The sequence below is a fragment of the Petaurus breviceps genome, unplaced genomic scaffold (genome assembly GCF_028583685.1).
Source record: "Petaurus breviceps papuanus isolate PSGF00001 unplaced genomic scaffold, PetGlider_PUasm1.0 183, whole genome shotgun sequence".
Classification (NCBI taxonomy): domain Eukaryota; kingdom Metazoa; phylum Chordata; class Mammalia; order Diprotodontia; family Petauridae; genus Petaurus; species Petaurus breviceps.
In genome coordinates, this window is record NW_027185791.1 from 642,731 (window position 1) to 670,508 (window position 27,778).

The following is a 27,778-nucleotide window of genomic DNA, read 5'->3' on the forward strand; positions in this document are numbered from 1 at the left end:
ATTTCATTTCATTAAAGAGAATGATGACAATAAGACAACATACCAGAATTTATGGGATGCAACCAAAACAGTGCTTAGGGGAAAATTTATTTCTCTAAACTCTTATATCAATAAAATAGAAATAGAGTAGATCAATGAATTGGTTGTGCAACTAATAAAACTAGAAAAAGAACAAATAAGAAATCTCCAATTAAGCACCACATTGAAAATACTGAAAACCAAAAGCAAAATAAATAAAAATTGAAAGTAAGAAAACTATTGAGCTAATAAATAAAACTAGTAGCTGATTTTATGGGGAAAGAACCACTGAAATAGATATTGATGAGATGGATAAACTATTGGTTAATTTGATTTTTTTTAAAGAAAGAAAATGAAATTTCCTGTATCAAAAATGAAAAGAGTAAATTCACTATCAATAAAGAGGAAATTAAAGCAATTATTAGAAAATATTTTATCTAATTATATGATAATAAATCTGACAATCTAAGTAAAATATATGAATATGTACAGAACTATAAATTGCACAGATTAGCAGAAAAGATAATAATACCCAGATAACCCCATCTTAGAAAAGTAAATTTAACAAGCCATCACTAGACTCACAAAGAAAAGCTCCCTGGGCCAGCTGGGTTCACAAATAAATTTTACCAAACATTTAAAGAACAATTAATTCCAGTACTATATAAACTATTTGGAAAAACAGGTCAATAAAGAATCCTACCAAATTCCTTTTATGATACCAATATAGTACTGACAGTAAAATGAGGAAGAGCCAAAACAGAGAAAGAAAACTATAGACCAATTTCCCCTGATGAATATAAATGCAAAAAAATAAATAAATAAAATATTAGCAAGGAGATTATAGCAATATATCTTGAGGAGCAGGTAGGATTTATACCAGGAAGGCAAGGCTGGTTCAGTGTTAGGAAAACTATCAGCATAATTGACCAATCAATAACAAAAACAACAGAAATAATTTGATTATCTCATTAGATGCAAGAAAAGCTTTTGACAAAATACAGCACCCATTCCTATTAAAAACACTAGAAAGCACAAGAGTAAATGGAACTTACCTTAAACTGATAAGTAGTATCCATCTAAAACAATCAGCAAGCATTATCCAATTGATAGGGGTAAGCTAAAAGCCTTCACAATAAGATCAGCAGTGAAGCAAGGATGCCCATTACAAGCCCCATTATTCAATATTTTACTAGAAACGTTAGCTATAGGGGCGGCCAGGTGGCTCAGCGAGTAAGAGCACCAGCTCCAGTGTCGGGATGACCTGGAGATCAAATCCGGCCTCGGATACTTAGCACCACACCCGGAAGTAACTGGCCGTGTAACCTTGAGCAAGTTACTTAACCCTGATTGCTTTAAAAAAAAAAAAAAGAAATGTTAGCTATAGCAATAAAAGAAAAAGAAATTGAAAGAATTAGAATAGGCAATGAAGAAACAAAACTCACTCTTTGAAGATGATATGATGGTATACTTAAAGTATCCTAAAGAATCAATTTTAAAACTACTTGAAATAATTAACTTTAGCAGAGTTGCAGGATATAAAATAAAACTATATAAATTATCAGCATTTCTATATATGTTACCAACAAAATCCAGCAGCAAGAGTTAGAAAGAGAAATTCCATTTAAAATAATTGTAGACAATATAAAACACTTGAGGATCTACCTGCCAAGACAAACCCAGGAACTATGTGAACACAATTACAAAACACTTTTTTTCACACAATTTTTACCGGAAGTATCTCTGAAAAAGGTCTCATTTTTCAAACATACAACTGACTTAAATTTATGAGAATACAAGCCATTCCCCAATTAATAAATGGTCAAAGGATATGAACAAGCAGTTTTCAGATGAAGAAATTAAAGCTATCTATAGTCATATGGGGAAAAAAATGCTCTAAATCACTATTGAGTAGAGAAATGCAAATTAAAATAACTCTGAGATACCACCTCATACCTTTTAGATTGGCTAATATGAGGGGCGGCCAGGTGGCTCAGCGAATAAGAGCACCGGCTCCAGTGTTGGGATGACCTGGAGATCGAATCTCAGGCTCAGTCACTCAGCACCACACCCAGAAATAACTGGCCGTGTAACCTTGAGCAAGTTACTTAACCCCGATTGCTTAAAAAAAAAAAAATAGAATAGATTGGCTAATATGAGAGAAAAGGAAAATGATAAATATTGGTGAGGACGTGGGAAAATCGGGATACTAGCATACTGTTGGTGGAGTTGTGAACTGATCCAACCATTCTGCAGAGCAATTTGGAACTATGCCCGAAAGGCTATAAAACTGTCCAGATGTATTATCCAGCAATACCAATACTAAGTCTGTGTCCCAAAGAGATCATAAAAAAGATAAAAGGGCCTACATATACAAAAAGCTTTTGCTGTGGTGGCCAAGAACTGGAAATGGAGGGGATGTCCATCAATTGGGAAATGGTTAAACAAGTTGTGGTATGTGAACGTAATGGAATACTATCGTGTTATAAGAAATGATGAACAGGCAGATTTCAGAAAAATCTGCAAAGACTTAAATGAAATGATACCAAATGAAGTGAGCAGAACCAGGAGAACATTGTACATAGTTCAGCAACATTGTGTGCTGATCACCTATGAATGATTTAGTTCTTAGCAATACAATGATCCAAGACAATTCCAAAGGACTCATGATGGAAAATGCTATCCACATTCAAAGAAAGAACTGATAGAATATGAATGCAGATCAAAGCATACTGTTTTCACTTTCTTTATTTCTTTCTTGCACTTTTTTTCTTGTAGTTTTTCTTGATTCATGGTTTTCTTCTGGTCTGTTTCTTCTTTCATGAATATGACTAATACGGAAATATGTGTTACATGATTGCACATATATAACCTATATGAAATTGCTTACTGTATTAGGGAGGGATCTGGTGAGAGAAGGAGGGAGAAAATTTGGAACTCAAAATTTCTTTAATAATGTAAAGAAGGTCTTTACATGTGATTAGAAAAAAATAAAATAATATTTTAAAACAATAAGTTCGTGGACTTCTCTTTGTAGTATAAACACATAATCCAAAAGTCATGCCCAGTTAATATAACTTGTTCCTAAATCCAATGAAAGGCTTCTATAGAAATGCCATTAAAACCAAATAACTATCCTCCTCTAAGCTTTACCCATTTAACCTTTAACCATCATTTCCTTTAAAGCCAAAAAAAAAGATTGAGTGGAAACAAAAAAAATTCTTAATATTCAAAAAATACTGTAGAGAACTATCACCTAGGGTTCTTCTTCCCAATAGTTAATATTTCTTCTACGTTATTTTTTCCTTCCTTTTCCCTTTCACCTGGTTCAGAAGAATAAAGGGTAATTTAAAAATAGTAGTAACAATACATAAAATAATAACAGAGATAGAAGTTAAATCTTAACTTGCCCAAGGTTTTAAAGAGCCAACAAGTATCTGTATCTGGATTTGAGGGTGGTGCAGTAGATAGGGTGCTGGACCTGGAGTCAGGAGGAGCTAAGTTCTAATTTGATTCCATACATAATTGTTGTACAGCCCTGAGTAAGTTACTTAGCCACTGTCTGCCTGAGTTTCCTCATCTTTAAAATGGGAATTATAATAATAGACCCTCCTTTTGAGAGCTATTGTAAGGATTAAATAATAGAATATTTGTAAAGCACTTGGTAAACTTTAAAACACCAAATAAATGCTACCTGTTAGCATGGTGAGTGTTTTTGGAACTTTGGCGAAGAGTATTTTGATTACTTGACAAAATTATATGAGAAGATTAATTTCATCTGCTACTCTTACTCTTCACTAAAGGGAGCATTCCAAGTAGGTTCCAGAACCACTTCTTTTGCTCTCCCTAGGCTCAATGCCAAGCCCAGATGAGGTTGGCATAAGGCCAGATAAAGAGCCAAAACAAAAGCACAGTGAATAAAACAGTTGGGAATGCTTTGCAACTTGCCATGTAAGTGAAAACAAAAATGAGTTAAAAGTCTTACAGAGGAAACATCAGATAGACTTTTTTTTTTGAGCTATAGAACTGGAATTAAAACTCCACCTCTCCTGAAATAAAATCCTTGCTCAGTGACACCTTCTAACATTTAATTAACCTCTCTGCCTGCCAGAAGCCCTTCATTGCACCAAATGTAAATCCTTCCAGAATTTAAGTCTGCTTCTTGTCCTTCCTAGTGGAGTTGTCACTTCCATGTAGTTTCATGTAAGCATCTAAGTACAGTTAAGTCAGCCTTCACCCCTCTGTTCTTCAAACATCACAGATGTTTTGAGTGTAGCTTTGCTTTAATTTTTTTTTACATTTTGTTCGTACTCATTAAAATGTTGCATTTTTTTAAAATGGCAGGACAGCCTTACAAATGAGCCGGGATCTTTCTGTTCCTCTCCCCCGGCCCAATCAGAAAGTGGAAAGAAGTCGAAGCAAGACATACCCTAAGAGAACAGCACAGACACAGCCATCAGGTGAGTCTTGAGTGCCCAAAGGCACTTGGTATACCATAGTGCTGACACTTAGGTAACTGTTCTCAATGATATTCTAGTTGTAAATTCATAATTATCATATTGTTGTTAGTCTCGGAGCATTTCTTACATGACTGCTTTCTTCTCTTTGCTCATTCTCTCCCCTCTTTTTTATGACTGTGCTTTCATGATTGAAGTGGCTGAGAGAAAATCCACTTAGTAGGTTACGTCCAGGAGTTTATGTCAACCAATGACAACAATTAAAGCAAACTAAAACTACAAAAAAGCAACATTATTTTGCTAAGTCCAAGTTAAAAAAGCAGAATGGGTGGGGCGGCCAGGGGGCTCATCAAGTAAGAGCACTGGCCCCAGTGTCAGGATGACCTGGGGGATCGAATCCGGGCTCAGATAGTTAGCACCACACCGAGAAGTAACTGGCCGTGTAGCCTTGAGCAAGTTACCCCCAATTGCTTAAAAAAAAAAAATTAAAAAAAAAAAAGCAGAATGGAAAACTACCTATTCAATCTCTTTGAACCTGAAACTGAATCAGTAAAAGGTAATGAGATTAATTTTGATGTGAGATCTTACTACTTTACAGTGATATTTAGGGGTGTGCTACAGCCAGGTTGAACTGGCTCTGAAGAACAAATTGTTAAATATTCATTGTGCGCATTTAAACTTCAGAAGTCCAAAATGTTACAAATGAGGGCTTCATTTGTCATTCTGTTGATTGTCTAGAATTGAAAAAAGTATCCTTGGCCATGCTTCATACTTTCTTAAACTACTGAACAAGAACAAAGCTGGATTAGCAAAACATTCTGTGAAACTATGTTTATACTATTTCTTAACATGAACAAATGTCAAGAAGTCAAGATTCTTCAACCTGTTGGACTATGCCTTTCTTAGAAAGATATATGCCGTCCAGAAATTTTCTGATATCCTTGGGGTTTTTTTTTTTGTTCTTTTGTTTTTGCTTTTATCATTTCTTTCAAGAATTTACCTATCTTTTGGGACTTGAGAAGCAGCACAATCAATACTCGGTCTTGTGCGTATTCTTCAGATGTATTTTTCCTCAAGTTTCTGATTTCAACAAGTGAGGTATTCTCTTAAATAACAACTTTAGTCACTTATGTGGATTAGGACGTGAGCATAGACAACCCTCATCTCGTACTGAAAACTCAGAGTGACCTTGGGTCTTGTTTCACATGCATAACCATAGACTGTGAAAACTATTGCAAATTCTTTTCTGATTTTCCCATCACTTGTCAACCTGGAGCTTGTTTCTCTTCTTTTCAAGGAGTCTGAGCTCAGCATTGTGATATGGTTGAAATACCTTCACAGGATTCCTCTGGGGCCCTTCATATTAACAGTCCTGCCTCAGAGAGATGTCAGCAGTCTGGTTGCTTAGAAAGGTCTTCCTTCATTCTCATCATGGATGGGCCAAAGAGCAAATTAAGACTATTAAGAGTATTTTACATAAAAATTTAAATAGACAACTTTCTCTTAAGAAAACACTACAAAAAAAGGCTTCTTGTGCTGATTTCTACTATGGAAGTTTGAGCAAATTTTTATCACCTGCCTTACAAAGATGCTTCCAAGGAGACCAACATGGAGCTACAGACAAATTCCCAAAGTTCCTTCAGTTTCTTTTAAAAAAAAATATTTTCCCTATTTCTGGTTTTTGCATCCATTTATTTTCTCATTGGAGGACCACATCAATGCTATGACATAGAGAGAAGAAGGTTAAATGACTTGCGGCAAAGTGTCAGAAGCAGGATTTTCCCGATTCCGGTTCTTTCTCCAGCATACATACCACACTGTCTCCCCACTTCAGTTCTTTATGAATGACTTCTGTCAATTCACATTGCCTCACAAATACAGGCCTTGTGTCTCACTTCCCCATCCCCACTCTTGCTAGGAGAAATCACTAAGGGCCTAGGATTATCTGATATTGTAGTTCTTGAACACCATCTAGTGTTCTTTTCCCCAATGTCAATTGACTAGTTACCATTTACTGAATATCAATTAACCCCTTAACATCAGTCAGCTTTTATTTAGAGTATTTAGTGAGAAAGTATGCAAAGGACCAAAGTAAAACAAAATTCCATACTGGAAACATATCTCCACACACTTTAGCTCCTGGGAAGAGTGAACTTAGACTGAAACTGCTTGCTACAAAACATTCCCTTTGAACAAATATATTTCAGGACTTTGCTTACCCAGTGTTTTAAGTGGGGGGTGATTTTACTAGGTTGGTTTTGCTGGTTCTTAGTAGGTCTTTAAGTCTCAGAGTTTGTTTCATGCCAGACTCAGTTGCGACTTCTACGAGCTCCCATTGCAGAGGGGACCTTTCATGGGCTTCCCATTTTCAAAGCTCACAAGGTTGTAATTTGACCCATTTCATCTCTAATACAACTAAGATAGGAAAGAATAGATAAAACAAACAGCAACAAAATATGTTCACACCTACATGGGAGGCAGATGGTGAAATCTGATGCTGCTACTTCTTCCCTCAGCCCACAGCTTTTCTTCATTTGAAAGGGAGGAGGGGAGAGAAGGGGGGGAAAGTTTATTTTCTAATTTTGTTTTATATTTGAAGGGAATAGCAACTTGTGCATAATCGATTTGTTGTTTCATGTATGATCATCTTATTATTGTACTATGTTATGGAAATGCTTGTTTTGTTCTGTATATTAAAAATAAAATTTTTGAAAACCTTGCTATAAAAAAATTAGAACTTTTGGGGGAATAGAGTTTTCATGAGCAAAGCTTACCTCCATGTTTTCAAGCTTTAAACTTTTCACCATGGAAAATTAGATAAAGACTTGCTATAGATTTGAATCCAATAATACTATGTTTATTTGTCATTTTACCATTATTGAAACTTTTAAATAAGAAACCTAGCTACCAAAAAATATCACCTACCTCAAGCAAAATCTTATTCTTTTTAAAGAATGTTTTCAGTGGTAGAAAGTTGCTGAGGCACTCTGAATGTTGCTGTTATATAGTCTGATGAAATCACTTTCCTTCTAAAATTTTAAAGTGTTAGTCTTTTTTTAAAAAGCAGAAGGAACTGGGTGGTCTTTGCTATAATTACATTGAACTGGGCATTATTATTTCCATTTTAGAGATAAGGAAACCTGAGATTAAAAGACATTAAGTTATTTAATCCAAAGTAGCACAGCTTATAAATGGTATAGCTGAGAAAAGAATTAGGTTTTCTGATACAATTCATTGTTCATTCTACATCACAGTGTCTCTAGTATAACTACAAAAATAATCTATTTTAGGTGAGAGACAAAAAGGTAAAAATGGGCCAAAGCCATCCACAAAAGGTAAAAGCTAATTATCAGATCTGGGAAACCAAGGGATCAAGTCCCAAGTTTCCATTGGGAGTAGAGATGTCTAGAAAGTACCTGGGAAGAATCACTGAGGCCAGGGCTCCACCAAGATGAGGAGAAAATTCACCTATCATTACTACATAATTTTTTCCTTGTTAAAACTTAAGTGATAGTAGTATAGAAGGTAAATTAAATTTTTTATTATCTTCTCTTCTTAATTATATTACTTATCATGTAGTATTGTACCTAATGTTGCTTCTCAAACATTTGATCTCAGGACCCCTGTACATTCTTTAAAAATGTGGATTGTTCCTACACCTGAAGAGTTTTGTTTACATGGGTTAAATCAATATTTACAATATTAGAAAATATAAAATCTTATTATGAAAATAACTCAGATCTTATAAACCCCAAGTTTTTTGTACCATCACAGGTTCCTGGACCGCATTTTGAGAACCTGTTATAAAAGATGCTTCCTCTAAGTTTAAAAATACTGAACAGAGTGAGTGCATTCCTTACTCTCCACCCTAATTCTGTTAGTTGAAAAACCTTTATCTCAACCTCTCAATCACATATATCAAAAACTAGATTGAGCAAGTATATTTAACATTTCTATTTAAAAGCTTTAGAGCTCAAGCCTGAGCACCCTGTTTAAGGAAGCACATTCCTGAGTGAAAGCTCACCACCAACAGTTCCGGTCTCTCTACCTACTGTTGTTCAAACTCTGGGCAAACAGCCAAGACATTCCAGCAAAACCTAAGTGCTGGGACAGACCTGAGAGTAAGGAAGAAGAGAAAATGGAAAGGAAATAAGAGTCTAATGAAAAAAAGAACACTGGGTTTGAAACCAGGAGATGCTATTATAAGTCTGAGGATCTAGGTTCAAATCCTGACCTTAATCCCTGTTTGGCCTTGAGCAAGTAATTGCAGTTGTTGAACTAAATGATCTCTAGGGTCTCTTTGAGCTCTATGACTCTAATAAAAATAATCAGAAATCAGAATATCATCCATAAAGATTAATGAAGTAGGGGCAGCTAGGTGGCACAGTGATTAGAGCACCAGCCCTGGAGTCAGGAGGACCTGAGTTCAAATATGACCTCAGACACTTAACACTTACTAGCCATGTGACCTTGGGCAAGTCACTTAACCCCAATTGCCCTACCCTCCCCCCTCCAAAAATAATAATAATAAAAAAGATTAATGATGTGGCAAATAATTGCAAGAGACAAAATTTTGGGGGCGAATTATAATCAATTTTATTAATCACAGCCAGCATATGACTGACAAAAAGGGCTTCTTATCCTCTCATTAGTCAAAGAGCAAGCATGGTCACTTTTTCAGGTTTATATGCCTTTGGACAAGAGACATTTAACAAGAGGTGAACTTTACAAAAAGAAGTGAACTTACTCCAATGAGGGGCTGAGAGTGACGTGTCACTTTTGGACAGAGAGACTATCCATATACCCAGATCACCCCCAACCTGCAGAAGGATCTATTTCTACCTCAGCTTGATTGAGTGGAATTCACCTTAGACTAGAGATTCCAGAGATTCCTAGTAAGGTTGAGTGGGGTCAGATAAAGGAGAAGGCTAGCTCCACCTTCAGAGACTGAGGTCTTGAAATGAGGGTAAAAGAAAAAGGGGGAACTCTGAATCTCCCCCAAAGCATTGGTTATTAATAATCATTTCCCTCAATGGTTTTCATTGTCTCAACCAGACACTTCTGCAGACTGAAGCCTTTACTTATATTAGCTAAAATATTACTACATCCATTTCAGCTTTGTGTTTTTATTTTCCTCCTCTTTTACGTTTGTTGTAGTCATGGATCATTTTCCTGGTAATGCTTACTTCACTTTGAATAAGTTGATATGTCTTCTAATGTTTCTACATGTTTATTTCTTTTATCATACTGGGTTCATTACAATCATTTTTAGTCATTGCTGATAAAATTTCTACCTACTTAAATTTATACGCTCAATGTTTTGGTATATATGAGACCATTTCCTTTCCTTAATGTCCTTTATTTATGATCTTATAAAAGGGATTTTTCAGATAAAGGGTGCAGTCACTTTCTTTATACTGTTCTAAATAGATTTTCAAAATGGTTGAAGATTTAATTGCTCCACTAGAAGTTTGTTCCAGTGCCTTCGATCTCTAGCCTTTGCAACAGATCCTTAATAGAAATAGTTATGATTTCCCCCCTGTAGCAGCAAGCACGTCCCCAGGGTGGCTACTCACACAGGTTCTTGGATCTGCTTTGTTAAAGGAAAGCAACTCAAAATGGGTTAACAAGCTTACTTTAATCAGTCAGACATATATCGTTTACCTTGTTCAGGAGAAAAGGTCAGCACCCCGAACTTCAAAGTATACAGGCAGAATTATCAAGACAGAAACAGATCAAGTAGACAGATTTCCAAACTGTCCAACCATTACATCCATACCCAGTCAACATCTGGGTTTCCACATCTGGGTTTTTCAAAGCTGGGGGGGCCCTGGACAACGGCTTCCCAGAATACAGATCAAATCACAGAACACTTCTCAAAGTGAGCCCCCAAAACAAAGCTACACATCAGGGCTTATATAGCCTTCTCCTGGCTCAGAGAATGTAACAACCTTATTGACCCACTGGCCAATCAAAAAGTATTTACTGAAAAACAAGCCTCCCACCCCATGTTTCAGGTGCACTTTAGCCTAGGGGCAGGGAAGAGCTTCCAAATCTGCATTCCCATTACATCCCCACACTCCATTACTTCCTACCATAAGTCATTTCCTTATTCTTGTGCAACCGAGTTTCCTAGTGTTTTTCAACTTTATGCCATCAAGATCATACATACTGTCTTTTGCACCACTTCTATACCTTATTTCTGTTGAGAATTCTCCAATCAGTTATCCAATTCTTTTGTTTTGTTTGGTTTGGAGGGCAGTTGGGGTTAAGTGACTTGCCCAAGGTTACATGGCTAGTTAGTGTTAAGTATCTGAGGCCATATTTGAACTCAGGTCCTCCTGACTCCAGGGCGGGTGCTCAATTTACAGTTACCCAATTCTTAATTTTTTTACTGTAACCTTCAATATTTAGGTAGCATATTTGCATATTCATCCTTCAACTTATTGTGATAAAAGATGAAAGTGTAAGACAAATTATATTCAAGGGATTCCAGTGACAGGGTCCTGGAATTCTTCAGTCAACATCAGGTTAGAGGTAATACTTTGAGGCAGTGCTTTTTGGCTACCTGAGAAGATGACTTTACCACCTGCCTATCCATCAAATAGCTATTATTTTAAAAATCTCAAATTCCGATAATTTTTAAATTTTTCGTTAATAGAAAGTGTGACATTTTTACAATATGAATATCTGCCATGTATTTCAAATAGAAATAAATTTTCTCTTAGGAAATGATGAAAAACACAATTGATATTTATTCATTGTAAATTTAATTGGGCACAAATTATATTCTTGCTTCCATAAGGACAATTTCCTACTATTTATATCATTTAATACCTCTTCTTTTGAGGTTCATACAATCCAGTCCACATCTGTCATCTAATCAATATCCTAGAGGCTGCTGTCTAGATATCCCTGTGGTTCACTTCCCTTTAACCATGAATTCAACCAAAGGCTCACAATCTTCCTCTACTCCAAAACTCCCACCCTCATAATACAGGATTTCTATGTGTATTTTGATACTCCATCAAACACCCCAAGCACCTATTTTTTCCATGTCCCCATTTCCTATGACCAAAGACCTCAACCGTTTGCCATCAACTGCAAATGTATCAACTCTATCTTTAGGAATTCTGAAATTCTCTTTTCAGATAAGCTTTCCACCTCTCCCTCTCTTCTGAAATGAAACACTGCATTTGGTGAATGACACAGTACCATAGATCATCACCCACGCGCTGGACAAAGTCTTTCCTAAGCTTGGAAGCTTGGTAAACCAGTTTAACTCTGTATTGTCCTTTTCTAGAATTCCTGCTTCTTAATCATATCTCCAATTGTGTCATTTTTTGCCATCTACAGCCTTGGACAACTCCCACCTATGCATTGCCTTCACTTCTACATGTACTTCTGAATATGCATATAGAATATCATGCTACATAACCTGTTTCATAAATCACTGTACCAATTGCTGCAGGGGATTTTTCAAACTTTTTCATCTGTCCTCAACTCTTCTATGGCTCCAGTAAACACCATCACGGCTGAGAAAATGAGACCATTCACTGAGCTCTTTTCTCACCTCCTTATCATATCAGATGTCTTCTGTTAGTATTTTCTCCTTTACTGCTGTCTCAAATTAAGTGGATTTTCTTTTAAAAGCAAATAAAACAGACTCTCACAAATGATCAGCTACTGTAAAGCCCAGCAGATAACCTTCTCAGTCATTCCCACATTCATGCCCATGTATCCTCTACCCTCAAAAAAATTCCTCACTTAAAACATTGATGTTTGACTACCACCCCATAGCTTTCTTCTTTTGGAAATAAACTTTTAGACAAGGCCACGTAAAACAAATGCCTTTCCTTGTCTCTTAAACTTCAAAAAAGTCACCACTAATTTCTTAATTGTTCTTCTAAACTTATCAGAAAATTAATTCCTGTATTTCCCTATAAAGTCTCCCTGCAATGCCATATACTAGATGAGTTTCTTTACAGTTAGATTTATTAACACTGAACATGCAATATATCCTCAATTACAAAATAATTTAGTACTTTTAGCCAATCTCCAAGGAGCTCCTTTCTCAAAGTTGTTAGTACATTTGCTCTTAAGTCAACTTTTTTTTAAATGAAAATGATGAAGGTGAGGCATTTGTTCCTATACAGCTTTACCTGAACTCTTGAATTCTCTGAAAATAAATCATTGAGGCAAGTCTTCTCTTGACTCAGCATGTACTTTTTTGTAAGCACTGCATCTCTACCACACCTTCAAAGATGTTTTCATCTTTATTGCTTGATGTTGAGCTTCGGTTTTGCTAGTCATATTAGGATGTTTTCCAGCAGTTCCCTTATGGTTTCTTTTTCAGGATGGTTTTCATGGGCAGAGAGGGTATTTATCAGTTGTGGTATTTATTTTGGGAACATATAGCGTCAGAATATTTTCTACCTCTTTTCTTTGTCAGACTCAGGATACACTTGTATTTTGCTTGGATTCAAACTGAGATTGGCTTCTTTGTCAGCCTAGCAGTGTCCCAACCAAAGCAATACAAAACCAAAACAATATTAAAGTTTCCCAAAAGTAATTTTTAAAAACCTAGTTCTTTACCTCAACTTTTAAAGAAATATAAATAAATCCTTACAAACTTTTTAAAGTAGTTGTATGACTAAGGAAAGGCTATGCTTTATAGAAGTTAAAATGATTATTTGAAAAGCAATTTTAATTTCATAGCATTTTTTCCTTGGGAAAAAAAATAAATAAATAGAGCCAGAAGTTTATCGTGCTCACTCAGAGGCAGTTTTGACTGTGGCCTTTTTTTCTGTTCTGAATGGAATTTATAGTAAGCAAAGCTAGTCAGAGTTTCTCTAAAAAGAGCTTTCCATTCTTCAAGGGGATGTACATTGTACATTGTTCAAGACTCCCTTGACTAATCCCAGTAACTTATGCTACAGGACAAAATGACCATAAAATGTGGGCAAAATGTAATTCAGTAGAAAGAGTGCTTGATGGATGAAGGTTCATAAACTGAAAATGTTTATTTTTTCCTGGGTTTTATTTACTAATATGTGAGCAAAGGGGATGGGTGTGTGGGGAGACAAATGTGTATATAGCACCTATAGAGCCAAAATTAACTTTCATTTAATCCTTTCAACCCTACAAATTGGCACTTTTATTTCCCTCATTTTATAATTGAGGGAACAGCTTTCAGTTGATCATCAATTATTACAATATTGCTATTACTGTACACAGTTTTCTAGTTTTGAATTCATTTTACATCATTTGCTGCAATTCTTCCCTGGTTTGTCCAAAACCATCCCTCTTGTTTCTTACATAGCACAATATCCCAACAATCATACAGCTTGAACAACAGATTGCTCAGCCATTGCTCAATTGATGTATGTTGTCTCCATTTCCAATTTTACTACCACAAAGAGATGCTTTGATTTTGTTTGTCCACAGACCTGATAGTTCTTCAGAATGGTTGGACCAACTCACAATGCCACAGTACATTTATGTCCCTATTTTTCCATGCCCATGCAGCATTTGTCATTTTCCTTTTCTGTTATATTAGCCAATCTGATAGGTGTGAGGCAGTACCTCAGAATTGTTTTAATTTGCATTTCTCTAACCACTAGTGATTAAGAGCATTTTTTCATGTGACTATTGGATTTCTTGACTTTCTTCTGAAAAATTCCTGTTTATATACTTTAACCATTTATGAATTGGGGAATAGCTCTTGAATGTTTATAAACTTCTCAGTTCCCTATCTCAATGAAGACAGACTGACTGTAAAAATCCTTTCCTATTTTCCTTCTAATTTTGTCTGCATTAATTAATATAATCAAGATCATACATTTTCTACTTCCATGGTTTGGGAAATATGGCACCATATTTGTGTCATAAAAGGAATTAGGAGAACTTACACTATTTTCCCAAATAGTATATATAGCATTAGAGTTAATTGTTCTGTAAACATTTAGTAGAATTCACTTGTGAATCCATCTAAAGCTAGGATTTTTTTCTTAGGGAATTCATTCATGGCTTGTTCAATTTTTCTAAGTTGGAGTTATTTATGTATTATTTCCTCTTCTGTTAATCTAGGTAGCTTATATTTTTGTAAATATTCATCCATTTTTCTTAGAATGTCAGATTTATTAGCATACAATTGGGCAAAATATTTCCTAATAATTGCTTTAATTTCCTCTTCATTGGTGGTGAATTAACCCCTTTTGATTTGATTTTTTTTCACCAAAGTAACCAATGGTTTACCTTTTTTATTGTGTTCCACACACACACACACACACACACACAACCAGCTTAGTTTATTAGGTCAATGGTTTTTTTTTTTAACTTTCAATTTTATTAATTAGGGATTTTTAATTTGTTGCTCTATTTTATTGATGTTTGACTTTAGAGATATCAATTTTCCCTTAAGGACTGCTTTGGCATAGATGGTAATATGTTGTCTCATTTTTATTCTTTTTAATTAAATTGTTTCTATGATTTGTTGTCTGACCCACTCATTCTTTAGGATTAGATTATTTAGCTTCCAATTAATTTTAATTCTATTTTCCCATGGCCCTTTATTACATGTGATTTTTATCACATGATCTGAAAAGAATGCATTTAATTTAATATTTATGCCTTTCTGCATTTGATTGTGAGGTTTTTATGCTCTAATACATGATTGGTTTTTGTGTAGGTTCTATGTACTATTGAGAAATTTATTCCTTTCTATCCCCATTCAATTTTTTTTCTAGAGGTCTATCATATCTAACTTTTCTAAAATTCTATTTACCTCCTTAACTTCTTTCTTGTTTATTTTGTGGTTAGATTTATCTAGTTCTGAGAAGGAAAAGTTAAAGTCCCCAACTAGTATAGTTTTAATATCTATTTCTTCTTATCTATATGCCATTTGGTGCATATGTGTTTAGTATCGATAATACTTCATTGTCTTTGGTACCTTTTAGCAAGTTGTAATTTCCTTATCTTAGATTTATTTTTGGTTTTGCTTTGTTTCATATCATGATTGCTCCCCTTGCTTTTTTTTTTTTTTACTTCAGCTAAAGCATAATAGATAGAGTCTGCTCCAACCCCTTACTTTTACTCTGTGTATATCTCTCTGCTTCAAATGTGTTTCTTGTACACAATTTGGAGGGTTCTGGTTTTTAATTCATTCTGCTATTTGCTTCTGTTTTATGGGTGAGTTCATCCCCTTCCCATTCACAGTTAGGATTGCTAACTGTGTATTTCCCTCCATCCTGTTTTTCCTCCTGTTTATCCTTCTTCTTCCTTTTACCCTTTCCTCACCAATGTTTTGCTTCTGACCACAGCCTCCCTCAATACACCCTTACTTCTATCCACACACCCCTTTCTCGTCTCTCTTCCATAATGCCCTATAAGGCAGAGTGTTATTCTGTCTTTGAACCAAATCTGATGAGAGTAAGGTTTAAGAGATGCTCACACATTCTGTCCCATGTTCTCCTCCACTGTGATAGGTCTTTGGTGCCTCTTCATGTCGTGCTATTTACCCCGCTCTGCCTCTCCCTTCCCTCGCTCTCAGTGCGATCCTCTTCCTCACCCCTTAATTTTTTTATATCATTCCATCCTATTGAACTCAGACCTGTGCACTGTCTCCCTCTAACAACTCTAATAGTGATAGTCATTAAGAGTTACAAGTATCATCTAACAGTTTAACCTCTTTGAATAACTTATTTTTCTTTCCTGTTTTACCTTTTTATGCTTCTCTTGAGTCTTGTATTGGAAAATTGAATTTTCTGTTCAGCTCTGGGCTTTTCATCAGGAGTATTTGAGAATTATCTATTTCATTGAATTTACATTTTTTCCCAAAGGAATATGATCAGTTTTGGGGGGCAGTTGATTCTTGATTGTAGTCCTAGCTCCTTTGCCTTCTGGAATATCATATTCTAAGCCCACAATCCTTTACTTTTACAGTAAAGCTGCTAAATCCTGACTGCAGCTCCATGGTATTTGAATTATTTCTTTCTGGCTGATTGCAGTATTTTCTTCTTGACCTGAAAGTTCTGGAATTTGGCTGTAATGTTCTTGGAAGTTTGCATTTTGGGATCTCTTTGAGGAGGTGATTGGTGGATTCTTTCAATGTCTATTTTACCATCTTGGTTCTAGGATATTAGGGCCATTTTCCTTTATAATTTCTTGAAATATATTGTCCAGGCTCTTTTTTTTGATCATGGTTTTTAGGTAGTCTAATAATTCTTAAATTATCTCTCCTGGATCTATTTTCCGTCAGTTGTTTTTCCAATGACATATTTCATGTTTTCTTCTATCTGTTTTTCATTCTTTTGATTTTGTTTGATTCTTGATGTCTAATGTAGTCATTAGCTTCTACTTCATAATTCTAATTTTTAATTATTTTCTTCAGTGAGATTTTGTACCTTTCCCATTTGGCCAATTCTCTTGAAGAAGTTTTCTTCAGTGAATTTTTATACAACTTTTTTTTTTCCATTTTTGTGCTCTCTTTACCAAGCTGTTGACTCTTTTTTCATGATCCTCTTGCACAACTCTCATTTCTTTTCCCAATTTTTCTTCTACCTCTCTTATTTTAAAGTCCTTTTTGAGTTTTTCCAGTTCTTTTTGGGCCTGGGACTAATTTGTATTTTTCTGAGGCTTTGTATGTAAGTGTTTTGAGGTTGTCTTATTCTCAATTTGTGTTTTAATCATCTGTTGCTCATTTCCTAGCCTATTTTGTGGTTTTTAAAGTTGAGCTCTGCTCTTGGGATACTGGGAGCTCTGTTCCAAGCTTCATGCCCCAGGGACCAGGGGTGTGACCATTGATCTCCTGTGTCAGGATATAGGCCTGGAGTCTGGCAGGGTCACTCACATGCTGCTGTGGTATCTAGAGGCCTCAGTTGGCAGGCTGTCATGCTATGCAGGGCTTGAGGTTGCTGACCTTTGCAGGTATTAGGGACCTCCAACTGCCTTGGGTAAACACTACCTGGCCTAAACTTGGATCTCCCTTAACCCCAGTGAGACAGACCTTTCCTTTGTTTTAAGCATGATATCACTCAGGCTGTTTTTGCACAATATCACCCCTTTGGTGCTAACAACACTCATGGTGCATGACCATAATGCAGCCTGCCATTCTGATCTGGGTGGCTGGGAGTTGTTAGAGTTGTTTCAGGATAAGAGAGGTACCCAATGGGAGGCAATATAAGCACAGACAGTAGAGTGGGCCTACAATTAAGAAAAATATAAGGTCCACAAACAGGCCTTTTCAACCAGGAAAAATCAGGATGCCAGTAAGTTAATCACCCCCAAAATGTACAGAGTTGATGTTTCCCCTTCGGAAATTCTCTCCCAAGCTTTATGACCATGAATATTACCTGCACCATCTGTAAGTCTTGTGCTGGAGCATCTCTGCTGTACAAGGGCTCACACAGCCCCCCTTTTCAGGCAGGAGGAAGGAGAAGGTCTAATGCTAAAAGATTTTGGATGCTACATACAGCCCTCAGAGAATGTACCTCAGCACTGAACTCTTCCACGGCTCCCATAGTTTTGTAGACAGAAGATTATAGAAACTTATTCATAGAATTTAACTTGGAAGGACTGGAGTTGCAACTACATCAACAGAAAAAAAACAGGCTAGGTTTTCACCCAGTTGGATTGTGTTTCCCTACGGGGAATGATGGTGGCCCAGGCTGCACCTTCCCTGGGAACCTTCTGTCCAATTGGAAGGTAGCCAAGGGTAGGTTTTAAGGCCACAAAGTAGAAATCTTGTGCCATTTGGAAGAAACGAGGGATCTTTTGTCTAGATCTGTTTAATCCTATACTCATGTGTCCCCCAAGAGAAATTTTAACGTTAGACCTTTCAGACAATATATAGTTACATTCACGCTCTATGCCCAAGTGCTATTTTGCTTGTTAGAGGAGGTGAGCCTAAGTAGAAGTAGGGGTGGGAGTGGGAATACAGTTTGGGATGTATCCTTAAGGATCCTACTGGAAGGTTACGGATTTAAGTGGATTGCAGGTAAAGTCCTAATTATAAGAGTGAAATAAACAAGTAACCAAGGACCACTGATTGGTGTCCAAGTTCTTTCTCAGCTTAATTGGGTGCTGGTACTAATCAGGGGTTGCTTCCTCAGTTGGGCTGAGGTCAATCACAGAAACCCTCAGATGAGTTCATGTATGTAAATTCTCTGGTCAGGAACATTAATGGCAGCGTGACTGGTCTAAAGGACCTGGATAGGTCCATCTCAGGAGGGCTGCAGACTAGATGCCTTCCTGAAGCTGGGGATGCTAAGTAGTCTCCTAGCTTAAGTGGACAGATTCCTTCCAGACTTGTGAAAGAACTAGACAAAGAAAACAAACTTTTATCCCCTGGGTTAAGGTAAGGTGACAATCCACACTCCTATTTCCTGTCATTCCTAATGTGGAACACCACAAAGGTAAATACCTGAGACCATTTTAATGTTTCCTGGCATAGTTATCGCCAAAGTGTCTTAACTTCCCTATTTAGCTGTACACCTCCCTCTGAGATCGTCAGTGATAGGGGATGTGCAGGCTAAGGGGTTATTGTAAACCAACTGTAGAGTTGCTTGGTTATTCTGGGGTAAAGAATGACCCTTGGTTGTAGTTGTAGTACATGGCAGTACACTGGTATGTCAGTAGGGCTAAATCTTGGTGTTGTGTCCTTGATCAGGTATCTTGCTACTATGTTTGCTATGGCTTGTTGTCACTGCAGCTGCCAAGGGTTCAATCACTCTCTGCATTGCCAAAACGTCTATAGACCATGGACTTTGGTAACTCTGTTAAAGTAAATCTGCAGGTTAAAAATACTAGGAATTCCCACAATCTCTCCTTTTCAGATGATTTGCTTTGACAAAACAGTTTCAGACCACACGGTGGAGGGCCTGCAAAAACAACGAATGAGGAAGGGGTGGTGGAGGGAGGAGTGCCATAACCTGTAAGCTTGGATGCTCAATCCCACCCTGGGCACAGAGCAGCAGATATAGGGGGAGCACTCATCCTTGAGCAATTTCAGCACCAATGGCTCAGGAAGAATAGCAGAAGAATGCTTGGCAGTTCTCAGTGTCCCTGGGGCAACTCATTTGGCCACAACCCAATTGCCATCTTGCAAAAAAGATGCATCCTCATACGATGCGTCACAAAAATGGCCTCTGGGAGCAAAACGGCTTGGGTTAGTTAATAAGTAGGGCATGAGCTATCTGCTTAACTTTGCCAGGTGCTTACAGACACTCCAATAGTGTCTGTTACAATCAGTGTAAATGTTCATTCAGAAGCCCTCGGCCAGTTAGCAAGTCCTGGTCAGTGGCACCAACTCCCTGTCATCCACTCCACTGGCAGTGCCCTCCTCCAGTAACTCATAGGCCATTTTCATAAGAAGAGTCATCTGTGAACGTGAGATCAGGCTCCTCCAAGGGAATGTGTGTGGCCATAAGGCAGCGGGCCAGAAGTTGTGTGGTGCTTCATCCTTTTTCAGGAGTTCTGCAAGGAGAGTGACTGGATTTAGGACACAAGTGGAGAGATTAGGATCAGGCAAAAGTTTTGCCTGATAAGCAGACACTCTGCCAGGGGAAAATAGGCTTGAGTCTCATATTGGGAGTGAAAAAGGCAGCAACACAAAGCACAAGGGATCGGGTCCTTTTTACAAGCTCAACAGTGACCCCAAAGGCAAACCCACAGCACAAGTACTAACTAAGAGTTCTATGATGAGGCTCCAACCTCTGGCATGAAAACTCCTGGTGTGACCCCTCTCTGTACATACACAAAACAGAAAAAAGACTTGGCATAGTTTGTTACTCCCAAAGTTGGTGGGGTGACCATCATCATTTCACTGTCTCTGCTTCCTCAGGGGGCCTCTAATCATATAAGCTGCAATGCAAGGCAAACTGTAACTTCAAAGGGGAGATCTGGTGGCCCTTTCCACAAACAGAATCTTCCTCACAGGCTCCTTGTGAAGGAGAGGCAAGCAATTAGTCAACAACATATTGAATCAAAGTTGTGGTGGGTGCACATGTTGTAGGTCCTTGACAAGCAGTTCTACAAATAGAGTGGAAGATTTCACAATAATCCTGGAGCGATCTGCTTCAAGTTAAAAACAAAAAAAATGTGCCATGAGTCAGGATCTACCAGAATACTAAAAAAGCAGGACACAAGTCAAAGAGAATATGTTTTCATATTGTGGGGAATTTTGATGATAATGGAAACAAGATTTAGAACCAGGGAGGCTCTCGGGATAAGAAAATTGATAGCCCTCAGATGCTGGACTGAATAGTATACAGATAGGTCTTCCTCATTGACGGCACACAGCTACCACTCCCAGATAGATGTGTCACCGATGAGTTTTTTTAATAACTTCTAAATTGATGTATTGTTGCATACAAGAGAGCGGTCTTTCCTTAATCTGGAACAGCACAAGCTTGGCTTGCATGACTTCATGAACCGTAAATATCATAACATGGGAGCAAATCAGTTACCAGAAGTACCAGGAACGTCTTAGCTTCCTGTAGTGGCCCCAAGTGATTTCTGTAAGTATAACAGTAACAAAAAGATATGAAGATGGAGATACAATAACTAGTAGTTAAGGCTCTTTTTCTTGGATTTAACTATTACCCTTTGAGACCTTAACATTAAAAAACCTTTAAGGGGTTAGTTAACAGCAACCATCATTGCAAATATTTATCCTTTTGCAATAAAAACATACTGGGGTGCCCCTGGCTTTTTTATTTCCCTTTCCAATGCTTGTTCCTCTCTACTTTCTTCCTGCATCACCCGATTTCATTAATAGTTTTCCCACTCCAGACAGGACAGAATTTATGAAATAGGAACATCTGCAGATTGATTAACATGAGCTAAAACAATTTCCCTTTGCTCATGTTCTGGACTCAGCTAAACAGATCTCTGATTGGCAGCAAACTAATGAGTATAGAAAAAGTCACTATGTTCATCTGAATGTTTTGATAAGTAGCATGATATTTCTCCCATTTATTGATTGCTGTGCTTCCTGACCTAGACCATCATTTGTTTTCCCGAACATTCCCCTGTCACTCTCGTTATTCTAATTCCAGTGAGGCCATGTGGTCCTAACTTCACCACACAGGACAGGACTTTCGCATTCCCATCCTTTGTGAGAAAAGGTTTCTAATAATCAATGCCCTTCCAAGTGGTTTTGTGTCTCATTTCTTAATTTCCTTGATGACAATGACAGGGTCCCTTAGAGCAGAGTAGATTGTTGCCATCATGCAGTGTCTTCTGGTGAAAAGTGGGCATATGATTTCCTCCAATTATTCCCTACAAATATGTCTCTTAAAGGAGCCATGATCTTTTTTTCTGAGACGTCTGGATTGTGTGGTGGTAGCCCTGTATTTCAGAAAGAATCCGCCAATGTACTTAGTATTGAGGGCCAGTCTCCATTTGAAAGTTCTAATAATCCATCAGCCTAGGTTCTAGACCTTCCAACTCTGTATTTTAGCATGCACAGCTGACAAAGTTTCTGTATTCTCACATATTCATCTGGGCATATTTGTTTCCCACAGTTATCTATATAAGGAGTCTAGTCTGTGCAGAACTTTTCTTCGAGTTTTGGACATTGCTGGTTTAACTGGTAATTTTCCCTTGTCCTATAAGAGCTTGCCTAATGGGTAGGCGGCAAGAGGCTCTTTCTCTGTCCAGATCCAATAATGTTAGCATTACGCCTTGACTGTTCTATTCCTTAGTGACTTAATGTTCGGTCAAGATCACTGCCTTTGCCCTTTTGTGGCCCTATTCCTGTGTCTTCCTGCACAAATGATAAAAATAAATTTTGGAATCAAAATCTGTTCTCCTTTATCCCCTCTATTCCAAGTTTCAGGAGACAACTGACCACTTCAAGGTTGACTGAGTGCTAAGAGTCCATGTCAACCCATGACTGGACAAAGGTTGGCATGCCCATGATAGTGTCTACTGCAGAGTACGAATAAGCATGTGAGCAAAGGGTAGTGTGGGAGTCGTCAAACTGTTAAAAGGCAATGCTTTTTTAGGCTTTGCCATGTTCAATGATGCAAACTAAGGAAGATAAAAGGAGTTTATTAACACACCTAGGGAGCAGACCGTTGGAGAAGGATGGACTTGTTATAGAAGGTAATAAACAACTTCCATTTGAGGACAAGACTGGTACATAGGAGTGTTCCCATATCTAACTACATATGCAGAAGGGTATTTTCAGACTGCTTTCTCCTGTAAGCTGGCTATACCCTTGATCGAAAGATAAAGCAAGGTTTAAACATGGAATCTAGGCTGACTTTTTACCCAAGTTCACAGAGCTATCAAGCCCCTGCGGCTAAATCCAAAATAAGGTCTTCCTGGCCTGAGTCATCTATCTGGCTCTTACATGTAAAGATTAGACAAAAAAAAAAAGCAGCCTCTGAGGTCACTTTCAGCTCGTATCTTTGAATCTTAAACAAATTCCCTGTTCTTAAGTAATTCACATTCAGTATGCTAGAAAGATTTTTCTGCCAAAGACTAAAATAAGGTTGTAAGTGATAAAGTATCATTGTGTACAAACCACAACATTTCTAATTCAAATGAATGTAAAATTGCTTGGATTTTCAGGGCTGGGTGAGCAGAGGTAGCAGTTGAACTGGACTCCTGTGGCTGGGTAGAATGAACAACCAACGAGAGTGTCTTAAAAAGCTGTTTGTCGTGAAAACTTTAAGTATACTTTAATAATCTTATCAATGCAGGAACAGAAAGAAATCTGACTGCTCTCTGATAAAAATGATCTCAGAAGAACCTAAACTCCTCATCCCCTCTGATCCCAGTGTTTTATTCTGGAGTGGACAAAAGAGAGTACAGACTTATGAAAAAGCAATTAAGTAATATTTTAGATGTCTTGCAATTCATCTCAGTCTGGGATACTGAATGGTCTTTTTCTGAAAATTCAATCGTAATGAAATCTGAGCCTTTTCAAAGATACTTTAGGGAAGAAGGAGGTTGTTGGTGTAAAGTATATTATTTATTAGCAATAAAGCTAAAATCAAATGATATCCAATTCATTTATTAATAATGAAATCAATGAATCTTCTCTGAAATAACATTCATCATACAAAATAGCTATAGAATGACTCTAGGTAATTGAATCAATTACAGACATTTACAAGCATTTATCATTAGCATTTATGTTTTAAAAATATCAGGCTTTCATCACCATGGGCTCAGATGATTCCAATAGGCCTTTGGCTCATCTGCAATTAATTACAACAGAACAGAAAATGAATCCACCATAAAAAGCTACTATGGTGACAGAAATACTCCAGACAAAGAAAACTGCAGGCTAGAAGAAAGAAGTCATTCAAATGCTGCAGAGCTATAGTAAGGATTACACGAGAATTCTGAACAAAAATTGGACGAGAAAGCATTAAAATTTAATACTTTAATCATACAGGGGACAAATATGCAACTTTGATGGACCTCCAAGCATTTAAATCATTCTCAGTAGTAAATTTCCTTAAAGTTAATGAAAACATGGAGAAAACATGTCAAAAAATTTGGATGCAGTCAAAGCAGGCATTAGAGGGAAGTTTTATATTTCTAAACACTTTCACCAAAAGAAAGAGTAGATCAACAGCCAAGAGATAAGATTCAAAATGTAAATTAAGATTTTTTTTTTTTACATAGCTAGTGGGTAAAATTTGTTTTGTTAGACAGGGGTCCATTTTACTTGCTTTGTCAAGAGAGTAGACAGGATATTGGAGGAAGAGAAGAGAGGAGAATTTCCTTGAAAAATGCAAGAAACATAACAATAAGAAGCATACCAAAACTTTTGGAATGTAGCCAAAGCAGTCATTAGGAAAAAATTCTATCTCTGAACACATCAATCAACAAAAGAAAGAGGATGAGTAAAGGAACAGAACAAAAAGCAAATCTATAAAAGCACAACTAACTACCAATTCCAAAAATTTTAAATTGAAGGCAAAAACCACCAACATTGAATTAAGAATTCTGAAAAGTTATGAGAAAACCTAAAATTGCTGATGAGCGAAGCCAATTTATATTCGCAATAAAAGAAGCAGAAATCAGCCAAATTATTTTACCCAATTGTATGCCAACAAAGCTGATGAAATGAATTGGATGAATATCTACAAAATTTAAATAACCTGACAGCAGAAGAATTAGCTGGACAAGTAAGTCATAAATGAACTCCCAGAGAAACTCCTTGCAGTGAGTAAACTCCCTCTACTGTTAGAGCTTGGTAACTATTAGGCAGCTTGTTGTCTTAGAGAATTGCTTTTATTCAGATGTCTTTGTTCTCTTAATTGTTATTTATATCGTACTTAGTAAATAAGAGCCTTGCTTTAATATTCTACATCAGTGTAATTGCGGGGCCATCGTGACACTTTTTAAGGGGGAGATTTTGTTTTAGATTGAACAATCTTATGAGGTAAATCAAGGTCAGCGTGATATTGATGAAGGAGAAAATCTTAATTATGTTTCATTATGATGTACTAGACCATCCATATAATGGAATTTTCTTAAATGGAACCCTTGTTCTCTTTTTTGTTGTTAGTCTCTTTCATGTAGTAAGGAAAGCACTAGAGTGTGAACCAGTAAATGATTCATATCAGTGAATCAGTCAACTTGATTTCAAGTCCAAAACACAAGTAATCTATCTGTTATTAATAAAGTCTCCTACAGTTATAATACTTCTTCCCTCTAAAACAGGATAATTAAATATGCTCACAAGCATGTAACACTGCTGTTACAAACCAGACAACAAATTTCAAAGTGCTATATTCCCAGCCCCTACCTAAATACACAACTCATACTAGGCAATTAATAAATGTTTGTTGGAATGCGTGAATTATTGGAACTTTTTTCCTCATTCTTCTTTCATGTCCTTTTCTCTCTCTCTCCTTTTGACAATTAGGATCCAACAGTATGAACCAGGTTACTACAAATATGGAAAATGGAGTGAATGAAGGAACCACCAAAATTATTGCACCCTTGCCAGTTAAAAGGTTAGTACACATGATCAGAGAAACACACCAGATTATGGTTTAGAATATGGATGAAGGATAACCATTTTAGATGTCAGCAAAGGTAAGAATCTACTTCTTTGATTTTTTTAATAGAATTTGTAATTCTCATGAGTCAGCCAGTGTTCTCCAAGGGTACACAGAATCATGTGATTGAGAGCTGGAAAAGAGTCATATGGAACCCATTCCAACGACAATGACAAAAATGCTTTTTTTCAGGCTCTTGTACATTTAGGCTGCTTTAAGAATGACAGCATTTTGGTGTAGTTGTGAATTCAACCATTCTGGAGAGCAATCTAGAACTATGCCCAAAGGGCTATAAATAAGTACATACCCTTTGACCCAGTAGTACCACTTCTAGGGCTTTACCACAAAGAGATCATAGGAAAAGGACCTGTATGTACAAAAATATTTATAGCAGCTCTTTTTGTGGTAGCAAAGAATTGGAGATCAAGGGGATGCCCATCAATTGGGGAATGGCTGAACAAGTTGTGGTGTATGTATGTAATAATACTATTGTGTTATAAGAAATGAGGAGTAGACAGACTTCATAATAACCTGGACAGACTTATATAAACTGAGGCTGAGTGAGGAGAGCAGATCCAGGAGAACTTTGTACACAATTACAGACACATCGTGTGTGTGACGACTAACCTTGATAGACTGGGCTCCTGACAGCACTGTAAGGTTATCAGACAGCTCCAAAAGACTCATGATGGAAAGGGACATCCTCCACATCCAGAGAAACACCTACAGAGTTGGAATGCAGATTGAAGCAAACTACCTGCTCTCTCTCTTTTTCTTGTTTTGTTTTGTTTCCTCTCTCCCATTATTCATTCCTTTGGTTATAATCCCTCTTTACAACCTGACTAATGTTTAATGTGAAGGTATTTGTAGATCCTATATTTGATTGCTTGCTGTCATGGAGGGAGGGGGAGAAAATTTGAAACTCTAGGGACTGAGGAACTGAATGTTGTAAAGTAAAAGTAAATAGATAAGTTACAAAAAATTTTTAAAAGAATAACAGCATTTTGAGGTGAAAATGCCTACTTATATCCAAAATCAATCCTCACAAGAAGTTCAAACTTTGAAGGCCTCTAAGGAGAACTCACACATTATTACACGTTCAGATATCCCTCATTAGAAAGTTTTTCCTATCAAGTCTAAGTTAGACTTTTTGCAGCATCTACCCGTTGCTTCTTGGTTCTTCATTCTGAGTCCAAAAGTCTTCCCTCCTGATTATGCTGTGTCCCTTTTCCTCTTTGGGAGCCAGTTCCACCTAGACCTATGATAGAGGTTTAATATCCTTGCCTATCTGAGGAGGCCCTGGGAATTTCCTCCCACAAGGATGTAGCCACCTTTTAGAAGCTTCACCTAATTCCGTAGTCAGGTCCCTGGAAAGTAATCCAATGAAAAGTGATCATTGGCAGTCTCCGTGCAGCTCACTTGTTCTTCTTTATGTAAGAATTATCAGTTGTCATAGACTACCACAGTCATCAACCAAACAACAATCTGAGACAATACTGAGTTCCTGGCAGGAAGCTAAGGAAATGGGTTGCCTGCTGCTTATGGCAGAACATCAGTATTTGATATTTGAGTTAGATTAGTTAAACACAAGGTAGTTTGAAATGGAAGGTGATAGCATTTGCAGGAACAGGAAAGGCTTGAGAAAACGATGCCTGAACTGCACCTTAAGGGGATGAGAGGTATTCTGGTAGATGGAGGTAGTAAACAGCAAATGCTAGACGTGGTAATGGCCACTGAGATGAAGCCTAGTATGCAAGAAAATGCCCATTTGTCTTGATCCTGGAGTATGGGAGGAAAATAATATGCAATGAGGATAGAAGGATAGCCAAAGCAAGAAAATTATTTTATCCCAAGGGGCATGGTAATTCACTGGAGTTGGCTGAGGAGAGAAGCCTCAAAGTCAGACCTATATTTATGAAAAATTACTTTGGTAGCAGTGCGTACTGCTAGAGTAGAGTGGAAAGACTGGAGATAGGAAAACCAATTAGAAGAGGGAGCTGTATAAGTGGGGGTCAGAAAGATGCAGGAGATGAGGTGAAGGTAGAAAAGGCATTATTTCACAGGTGATCGGATATGTAAGGTGAGATTAGAAAACAGACACTGGGAAGGATGGTGATGCCTTTGGTAGAAATAGAGAGGTTTTGGGAAGGGGGAGGTTTTTCACACATTGTCTCCAGAATGGTGATTGGGAATACATAAGTGAAGCTTAGGATTGTAGATGTGGGAGGAGAGAGAGAGAGAGAGAGAGAGAGAGAGAGAGAGAGAGAGAGAGAG

General features: G+C 37.2%; 1 protein-coding gene across 1 annotated transcript in view; it reads left to right on the forward strand.

Annotated features, from left to right (window-relative positions):
- The window catches only part of EPB41L4A (erythrocyte membrane protein band 4.1 like 4A), a 205,325-nt gene that overhangs the window by 135,282 nt on the left and 42,265 nt on the right, over positions 1-27,778 (forward strand). The window contains exons 12-13 of the mRNA XM_069087776.1: positions 4,363-4,478; positions 25,369-25,459. Of these exons, the coding sequence (XP_068943877.1) occupies positions 4,363-4,478; positions 25,369-25,459 (207 nt within the window). The remainder of the gene's footprint in view (positions 1-4,362; positions 4,479-25,368; positions 25,460-27,778) is intronic.